Genomic DNA, 10,328 nt, shown 5'->3' with positions numbered 1-10,328 from the left:
GTTATTTATAGTGTCAGGTGCTTTGTGTGATAAAACAAGTAAAAAATAACTGCGCGGTTATGATACATGATACATGACATACGGGCTATATTATTATTTGTTTAGGCTACAAATGTATAGACGTAAAGTTATTTTGAGCCACACCACCCTGCCGACCATTACGTTTCTTTTTCTACACTATTTTCTCCGCGCTTTGTGAATTCCACTTGGGGGAAGTCTAAACGGGATCCGTGGGACGTCCCAAATCTGATGTCACACTACTGAAGTGACATTTTATTAAACGGTTTTAGTAAGGGTTAAAGTTAGTTAATGATTATTGTTAAAGTGCAGGTTAGGGTTAGGGTAATGAACGTCCCAAGGTCTCGGATAGCACTAACTATTCTACGAGCGACTATTCTACAGTGTGGCGAGCTCGAGCGCACTAGCAGTGTGAACCGGACCGTAATGACCTCATTATAAAGCTGTCTGACCCGATGTGTTCGCTGAGATTAGCCAATCAGAGTCTGGGCTGGAAAGCTTCAACAGCAGAGCTGTGTGACAACATTTGTCAGTTGCAGGTGGAGACGTATTAGCACAGGACAGGACAGGAGGAGAGACTGGAAACACCGCCGGAGAAATTTGGCTATAACAAAGAAGGATATTGTCAAGAAAGTGATAACGTAACGTTTTATAATAATTTATTGAAAAAAACTGAAACATTCTGTGTAACAGCAGTTTTAAAACTCTGGACAAGATGTTCTATCATTTTGTCTAGAACAACTATTTCCGACAAAACTTTACCCAGAACAATCATTCTAATTGCACAATTTGAGTTGGAGGAAAGTTTCAGGAAAGGTCTACAATGGCGAAATCTAAGAACTTTGGAATCGACGCGCTGTTGGCGCACCGGGACAGCTCCCCGGGACTGCGTTTTGAGGACAGCCGCGTCTCTTACCACCCGTCGGAAACACCATCCCCGCAGAGGACCCACAACGGTATCCACATTCAGAACGGAATGATCCACAAACCGGGTCTACTGAACTTCTCCCAGCCGGGACTCACCCAGCTGTCTCAGGGGGCCATCCATGGAATGTATCCCACTCACATGTACCGCATCGCGGCCCTGGGGGGGCAGCACCCTACCTTTACCTACCCCGGTTTTGCGCAGCATGCCCAGCAGTACCCAGAGCACCTACACCCGGCAGCTGTGGCTGGGTTCCCGTTAGAACACTGGATTAGAGCCGGAATGATGCTTCCAAAACTAGGGGACTACGGTAATAAGTAGCCTGGAGTGGTCCCATTTATATTTATTTGAATATAATTAAAATAAGTAACTCTGTCACTGTTCATATTAGAAGTTTATTGCGTGATAACAAAAGTAGTTGTAAATAATGTATTAAGACTGAATGTTGTCTAACGCTTAAGACAAATGTTGCTGCTAAATTGTTTTGGTATAGCTTTTCATTTTAATTAATTTGCCCCTTTTTAATTAATTATTTGTACTTTTATAATTTCATTGAACAATGTGTGAATTTACTACATTGTGTTATAATGTTAAATAAAAATATTCCCTCCGTGTTTTAGATCTTGCTATTTGGAATTATTCCAAATTATGAACTTGGTTTTAAATAATTTACAAAACATAAGCAGTCGAAAATAAACTATAATTTAATAAATAATATTTTAATTAATAGGCCATAGCCATGCGAGATGTTTAACAATTAGGTAACACCTGGGGGAAATAGGTCCACTTCCGTCAATAAAATCCCGGGATCACTTATTGCATTTTCATTAATATAATAGCTCTGAGTTTTATAGCCCTGCTTAAAGCAATATCTCGCCGTCCTCACATCACCTGCAAACTAAAGTCCATCCAAACGTAGCTTTTAAAGTTGACACTATTTCTATCTTAGTTTCTATCTTAGTCCCATCCTCCTCCCTTACAGAACAGCTAAATGAACTTCAAATGACCAAGATAATGTAAAAAAAAGAAAGAAGAATAAACAACAACAACAACAAAACACACAAGTACACATATAAATAAAGAAATGTAGGCTGAGTTTTAGGCCAGTACTTGTAAAACGCCAACTGCTAATGTAAAAACAAATAAAATAATAAAATACATTTGATTGATTGAATTGTATTGATATAAAGAAGAATTTGATAGGAATTATGTCAACATAGTATTCAGAATAAAACGTATTATTATTATAATTATTAATAATAATAACATGTGATAATAACCTCTCTCTCTCTCTCTCTCATGGTCTCCACTCCAGCCTCTTCTCAGGATAGTCTGATGGGGAAGTGTCGTAGGCCCAGAACAGCCTTCACCAGTCAACAGCTACTACACCTGGAAAACCAGTTCAAACACAACAAATACCTGTCCAGACCTAAACGCTTTGAGGTGGCCACCTCTCTCGTGCTCACAGAGACACAGGTGAACATGATGATCTCTGAACTGATTTTCAATCCTTTGCGTAATTGTTTGCCATTTTATTACTTTGTGTCAGGGATCATACAAAAATAAATATTGGTTCAAGATTTAGATACATAGTTCAGATCCATCTTCAGTCACTTAGAGGTCCTACACATTCAGACTCAACTAAAAATGAGCTGCAAGTTGTTTGACTGACATGCTTATCCTCATGTGATTGTTCTGTTCTTTTCTGACGCTGTGTTCCCGGTTCCGTTCAGGTGAAGATCTGGTTCCAGAACAGGCGGATGAAGTGGAAGCGAAGCCGCAAGGCCAAGGAGCAGGCAGCCCATGTCCAGGGGGAATACGACTGCCCACACAGGGGGAAGAACAGCACCAAGACTGGGTCTGGAGATACCCGGAACTCTGGTACCCTAGAGGATGAGGAGGATCTGGAAGCAGAAGAGGAAGATGAGGAGGATGTGTTAAGTGCTAGTACATTAGCAGCTGGAGTGGGTTTAGTGTCTCACCCCACAAATTTCCCGAGGCACACCGTTACGGATCTCAGCTATAGTTCTCATGGTTTTTACTCAGAAGATGAACTAGAGGACCGTGGACCTGGGCTGGAGAGGAGGGTTGGGGTGGGGTTATGAGGAGGGTGGGATTGGAGAGGAGGGTTGGGGTGGAGCTGGAGGGGTGGGGTTATGAGGAGAGTGGGGCTGGAGAGGAGGGGTGGGGTTATGAGGAGAGTGGGGCTGGAGAGGAGGGGTGGGGTTATGAGGAGAGTGGGGCTGGAGAGGAGGGTTGGGGTGGGACTGGAGAGGAGGGTTGGGGTTATGAGGAGAGTGGGACTGGAGAGGAGGGTTGGGGTTATGAGGAGAGTGGGACTGGAGAGGAGGGTTGGGGTTATGAGGAGAGTGGGACTGGAGAGGAGGGTTGGGGTTATGAGGAGAGTGGGACTGGAGAGGAGGGTTGGGGTTATGAGGAGAGTGGGACTGGAGAGGAGGGGTGGGGTTATGAGGAGAGTGGGACTGGAGAGGAGGGCTGGGGTTATGAGGAGAGTGGAACTGGAGAGGAGGGTTGGGGTTATGAGGAGAGTGGGGCTGGAGAGGAGGGGTGGGGTTATGAGGAGAGTGGGGCTGGAGAGGAGGGTTGGGGTGGGGCTGGAGAGGAGGGTTGGGGTTATGAGGAGAGTGGGACTGGAGAGGAGGGTTGGGGTTATGAGGAGAGTGGGGCTGGAGAGGAGGGTTGGGGTTATGAGGAGAGTGGGACTGGAGAGGAGGGTTGGGGTTATGAGGAGAGTGGGGCTGGAGAGGAGGGTTGGGGTTATGAGGAGAGTGGGGCTGGAGAGGAGGGTTGGGGTTATGAGGAGAGTGGGGCTGGAGAGGAGGGTTGGGGTTATGAGGAGAGTGGGGCTGGAGAGGAGGGTTGGGGTTATGAGGAGAGTGGGACTGGAGAGGAGGGTTGGGGTTATGAGGAGAGTGGGGCTGGAGAGGAGGGTTGGGGTTATGAGGAGAGTGGGGCTGGAGAGGAGGGTTGGGGTTATGAGGAGAGTGGGGCTGGAGAGGAGGGTTGGGGTTATGAGGAGAGTGGGGCTGGAGAGGAGGGTTGGGGTGGAGCTGGAAGGGTTGGGTTATGAGGAGAGTGGGGCTGGAGAGGAGGGGTGGGGTTATGAAGAGAGTGGGATTGGAGAGGAGGGGTGGGGTGGGGCTATGAGGAGAGTGGGGCTGGAGAGGAAGGTTGGGGTTATGAGGAGAGTGGTACTGGAGAGGAGGGCTTGGGTGGGGCTGGAGAGGAGAGTGGGATGTTTACTGTGCCCTATTCCCTACATTGTGCCCATAGGACTCTGGTCAAAAGTAGTACACTATATAGGGTGCCATTTGGGATACTACACAAAAATGTCTGAACCCTCACGAGCAGGTATCATCATCAACAGTCATGACTAGTGAAGAATGAGAATGTTATCCATAGTAGCCACTACTCGGCTCAGCAGTGGCCCGAAGACATTCACTAGTAAGTGGTTACAAGTAGTTATTCATTTTCTGTTCAATCGTAATTTGCGTTACATTCAACAAGGGTAGCAAAAAAGGACTTGATACTATAAGGCTGTGTTTACACAGTCAGCCCAATTCGGATCTTTTTTTTTTTTTTTTACACTAATTGTTCTTTTGACCAATCACATCGAATCTTTTCACATGAGCTGATCTGATTGGTGAAAATACCAATTAGTGGGGGGGAAAAAAAACAGAATTTGGCTGCCGATGTGAAAGCAGCCCATTTAAGTCCACTAAGCTATTTTGTCGTACATCTGCCCAGTGTTGTCATGTTTAGAGTCACATGCTATGTTGGTTCCTGAACAGCACTGAAAACTCTTATTGTTTTTTTTATTTAACTCACAACAACAAAAAACTGATTGTATCCAATTTATTATTTAATAGGCACTTACTATAGTCATTTCTTTGTATTTAACCAATGGAGATGGAAAACTTTTTTTATTTTTATGAAGTTGAATATATGTTCTTTATGACAGAATATTAAAATGAGGTGAAATCAAAAGTTAATTTTGACCAAAGTTAAACCTCTCAAAAGGCCCAAGAGGTGTGATGTGATTGGAGCTAATTGGTGGATCAGGACTTCATTACAGTCGTTAAGATGTGAAGCTGATTACACACACACACACACACACACACACACACACACACACACACACACACACACACACACACACACACACACACACACACACACACACACACACACACACACACACACACACACACACACACACACACTCTCTCTGCCCACCCCTCCCGAGCAGAGCTGTTTAATTTAGGCTATTTCGTTCTCCTGAAAGAGTGTGTTAACAGACAAAGCCTTCACGTTTATTAAACAGGAACACAGTATATCAGTGTCACAACGTCAGGAGACTGCTTCATAATCTCCTGTTATTCCTCTTGTGTACACTATAAACCCCATGGCCTTTATATTTAACACAATCAGTGGAGCTTGTTTTCCGTATCAATTAAAAATGCAATTGTTAAAATATTACGACATACTGACTGCGTTTGTGTAGGTCTCTTTAAAAACTGTCAGTACCTCTATATCAACAGACCAATAATGCAACACTGTGATCAGAGGCACTCAACGCTGACCCATAATGCAACACTATATGAAGGGGATGGTTTATTACAGTCAACATGAGGGATGGTTTATTACAGTCATCATGAGGGATGGTTTATTACGGTCAACATGAGGGATTGTTTATTACGGTCAACATGAGGGATTGTTTATTACGGTCAACACGAGGGATGTTTATTACGGTCAACATGAGGGATTGTTTATTACGGTCAACATGAGGGATTGTTTATTACGGTCAACATGAGGGATTGTTTATTACGGTCAACACGAGGGATGTTTTTTTTAAAGTCAACATGAGGGATGGTTTATTAGGGTCAACACGAGGGATGGTTTATTAGGGTCAACACGAGGGATGGTTTATTACGGTCAACATGAGGGATGGTTTATTAGGGTCAACACGAGGGCTGGTTTATTACGGTCAACATGAGGGATGGTTTATTACGGTCAACATGAGGGATGGTTTATTACGGTCAACATGAGGGATGGTTTATTACGGTCAACATGAGGGATGGTTTATTAGGGTCAACACGAGGGCTGGTTTATTACGGTCAACATGAGGGATGGTTTATTACGGTCAACACGAGGGATGGTTTATTACGGTCAACACGAGGGATGGTTTATTACGGTCAACATGAGGGATGGTTTATTACAGTCAACATGAGGGATGGTTTATTACGGTCAACATGAGGGATGGTTTATTACGGTCAACACGAGGGATGGTTTATTACGGTCAACATGAGGGATTGGATGGTTTATTACGGGTCAGGGATTGTTTATTTGGGTCAACGAGGGATGGTTTATTACGGTCAACATGAGGGATGGTTTATTACGGTCATCATGAGGGATGGTTTATTACGGTCAACACGAGGGATGGTTTATTACGGTCAACATGAGGGATGGTTTATTACGGTCAACACGAGGGATGGTTTATTACGGTCATCATGAGGGATGGTTTATTACAGTCAACACGAGGGATGGTTTATTACGGTCAACACGAGGGATGGTTTATTACGGTCGGTCAACATGAGGGATGGTTTATTACGGTCAACATGAGGGATGGTTTATTACGGTCAACACGAGGGATGGTTTATTACGGTCAACATGAGGGATGGTTTATTAGGGTCAACACGAGGGATGGTTTATTACGGTCAACACAAGGGATGGTTTATTACATGAGGGATGGTCAACACAAGGGATGGTTTATTACGGTCAACACAAGGGATGGTTTATAGGGTCAACACGGTCATTACGGTCACATGAGGGATGGTTTATTACGGTCAACACGAGGGATGGTTTATTACGGTCAACACGAGGGATGGTTTATTACGGTCATCATGAGGGATGGTTTATTACGGTCAACACGAGGGATGGTTTATTACGGTCATCATGAGGGATGGTTTATTACGGTCAACACGAGGGATGGTTTATTACGGTCATCATGAGGGATGGTTTATTAGGGTCAACACGAGGGATGGTTTATTACGGTCAACACGAGGGATGGTTTATTACGGTCAACACGAGGGATGGTTTATTACGGTCATCATGAGGGATGGTTTATTACGGTCAACACAAGGGATGGTTTATTACGGTCAACACAAGGGATGGTTTATTACGGTCAACACAAGGGATGGTTTATTATGGTCAACATAGTGTAACAGTTTAATGATGAGATCATCTAAAAGACAAATGAGGTTCCTATGTAATGAATTTGGGTCTCAGGGGATAGAGAGGGTATTGGTTAAATGAGGGGAAAAATATGAATTAAAGATGAATTATTCCACTGGTTGAAGGCAGAGAGAAACAGAACAATTGTGTGTGTGCTGAGGTTTATGGGCGGCCATATCCTACTCCAGGCTGGAGTGTAGTAAGGGGTGTTGGCGAGACCGTGGAGATTGATTACACACACAAAAGACTGTATCATCCTAAATTGTTTTACTTCGACTGGTATAAATGAGGTATTCTCAATTTGTTGAAACCAAATATAAGATTCAATGAACCCTGTATTTCAAGTTGAACCTATTTAGTAACATAAATACATAAAATCTTTTTACACTTCGGAAATACCCAAATGTCTTCAATTGGATTACAAGCAACAAAATCAACAAAATTGAATGTAAATACAAAACCAAAATCAACAAAATCAACAAAATTTTTCAAAATCTAAATCAACAAAATTTTTCCAAATCAACAAGATTTTTCACAAAATCAACAAAATCAACTAAATTACTTACCCAAATGTCTTCAATCAACAAAATTACAACTAAATCAACAAAATCAACAAAATCAACAAAATCAACAAAATCAACAAAATCAATTCCTTGCAAGTGAAGAAAATATGACAGTTCAATAATATGAAAAAATGACTTAAAATTGATTCTTTACGTAAAACCTTCATATTCATCAGTAAAACACACTTCAGATGAACAACGGCGTTGTACCACTTTTTACAGTGGAGGTACAACGTGACTCTGATCCTGGCGAGAGGACCAGAATCATCTCTGCTAATTGTTTTATATGTACTGAAACAAATGGGGGTGTACTAGCCAATTAGAGTGGAGAAACAGCACAAGGCACCTCTTCTTAATAAGATGTGTTGCGATTCCATGTGCTTCCTACATCATTAGATCTTCACTTTGCATTAATACATTTTCTTATTTAACCAGGTCAGTTGAGAACAACCTCTAACCCAGGCGACGCTGGGCCAATTGTGCGCCTCCTTATGGGACAACCCAATCACGGCCTGTTGTGATACAGCCTGGAATCGAAACCAGGGAGTCGGTAGTGACGCCTACTAGCGCTGAGATACGGTGCCTTAAACTGCTGCGCCACTCGGGAGCCCCAATATAGGAAAAGGTTTCAAAGCGCAACATCCTCCCCTAATATTCATCTTGTGGATGGTGTTGGTGAGATTCAATACAACCAGAGATGGAAAGGTAAGGTTTACCAGAGAAGAGTGACCACAGTGTAGGAAACATGCAACAATTAGACTATAGTATGGTAGTAGCATGGTATTACTGGCCTCTAGTGGAACTATTACAATACTTCATCCACTTTAAGTGGATAAAAGCAGTCGGGGGGGGGGGTCCTAAACCCCTCCTGTACCTACCAACGTGGGGGGGGGGATCCTAAACCCCTCCTGTACCTACCAACGTAATCTCTGTTCATTTGAAGTCTCATGTAATTTGTCAGCTGCTCAATTAAATTCTGGGTCCCATACATGTAAAGAGAAGCGATTAAGAAATGCTGGAACGAAGAGTGAAAACCAGAACAAGGTGCTCCACCCTCTTTCTTTGCAAGCTACTGACCTGAATGTCCCCTCCACTTTCCGAAATAAAGCCCCACAGTGGTGTCATAATACCCATAAAACCTAGCGGTCAAACAGGGAAATAGTTCCAATTGCTTTCCACCATTCATTTTTCCCATAGGGGAGTTTAGGAAACACTTAAATTAAGGGCTGTGTTTCGTGTAGGCTTACCCTGGCGTGACATTTTGGTAACCATGTAAATCTCTCTCGGACAAGGTGAAAGGTTAGCTAAAAGTGTTAAGGTTAGGATTATTGGAAGGGTTAGCAAACATGCTAAAGTAGTTGCAAAGTATCTAAAATGTAGTAAGTAGTTGAAAAGTTACTAATGAACTAAAATACTAAAGTTGTCTGAGATGAGATTGAAACTCGCAACCTTCGGGTTGCTAGACGTTCGTGTTATACATCCACCCTGACCAACCACAATGCTTTTGTGTTTCCCTTAAAGATGCACTATGCAGAAATCGCTCTGGCATTTCCTGGTTGCGAAAGTTAACTAATTACCCTAGTTTTAATTTGTGCGACATAACAAGCAGTCATTGTGTAGAGAATCATTGTACAATCTATTTACCACCACCCAAAAAATATTTTCAGCTCTTTGAAGCTGGTGTACGAAACTGAAAGTAAAACATGCAACAACAAAAAACTTAAGCACGGGAAGCATAGAAATAGTGTACATAGAACCGATCTACCGCTTCTTTGACTTGCTTTCAATGAGAATGAAAGATCTATAACACCTTTCTATATGAATTTGGGTTGGTCACCCAAAAAGTGACCTATTGTATCTTTAACGCAACCATCTGTCTTATGTAACCACACCGAACTGAACATATCATACTAATTGGAGTGTCTAACGGTTGTCGTTGGTGGAAGAAGGAGAGGACCAAGGTGCAGCGTGGTACGTGTTCATGATCTTTATATTACACTGAACAAAAAGATCAAAACGGAACAAACGAAACAGTCCTGTCTGGTACAGAGACAGAAATCATCTACCCACAACTCAAGGGTAGAAAACAGGCTGCCTATGTATGGTTCTCAATCAGAGACAACAATTGACAGCTGCCTCTGATTGGGAACCATACCATGCCAAACACATAGAAATACAAACATAGAACAAAATATAGAATGCCCACCCCAACTCCCTGACCAAACTAAAATAGAAACGTACAAAAGGAACTAAGGTCAGGACGTGACAAAGACATCACAGTTGATGTGTTTACTCCACCCAGACTGACCCTGCTCCTGCTCCTGGTCCTGCTCCAGCTCCAGCTCCTGCTCCAGCTCCTGCTCCAGCTCCAGCTCCAGCTCCTGCTCCTGCTCCTGCTCCTGCTCCAGCTCCAGCTCCTGCTCCAGCTCCAGCTCCTGCTCCAGCTCCTGCTCCGTGACAGTGTCTCGGATTTACATTTACACAATATGAAATGCTCTAAGACCAGGTTGGGTTTATTTTGTCTAATATAAGTTTCATAATGAGTGTACTGCTATACACTGAGACTA

The 10,328-nt window shown here is 43.1% G+C and overlaps 1 protein-coding gene across 1 annotated transcript; it reads left to right on the top strand.

The window, feature by feature from the left end:
• The first annotated feature begins 359 nt into the window (after positions 1-359).
• Positions 360-3,048, top strand: mnx2a (motor neuron and pancreas homeobox 2a). The gene is made up of 3 exons (XM_042306381.1): positions 360-1,253; positions 2,259-2,419; positions 2,677-3,048. The coding sequence occupies exons 1-3, from the start codon at positions 842-844 to the stop codon at positions 3,046-3,048; spliced, it is 945 nt and encodes a 314-aa protein (XP_042162315.1). The 5' UTR covers positions 360-841.
• Positions 3,049-10,328: the final 7,280 nt, after the last annotated feature.

Source organism: Oncorhynchus tshawytscha, linkage group LG26 (assembly GCF_018296145.1).
Source record: "Oncorhynchus tshawytscha isolate Ot180627B linkage group LG26, Otsh_v2.0, whole genome shotgun sequence".
Taxonomy (NCBI): Eukaryota; Metazoa; Chordata; class Actinopteri; order Salmoniformes; family Salmonidae; genus Oncorhynchus; species Oncorhynchus tshawytscha.
The sequence above is the reverse complement of the archived record's forward strand: the minus strand, read 5'-3'. Positions and strand labels throughout refer to the sequence as shown.

What these genes read in the sequence shown, in the direction of transcription:
- mnx2a (XM_042306381.1), top strand. Translation starts at nt 842, where the DNA reads ATGGCGAAATCTAAGAACTTTGGAATCGACGCGCTGTTGGCGCACCGG. An exon ending in TCCAAAACTAGGGGACTACG is followed by an intron (nt 1,254 to 2,258) that starts GTAATAAGTAGC and finishes TCTCCACTCCAG; the next exon opens with CCTCTTCTCAGGATAGTCTG. An exon ending in TCGTGCTCACAGAGACACAG is followed by an intron (nt 2,420 to 2,676) that starts GTGAACATGATG and finishes GGTTCCGTTCAG; the next exon opens with GTGAAGATCTGGTTCCAGAA.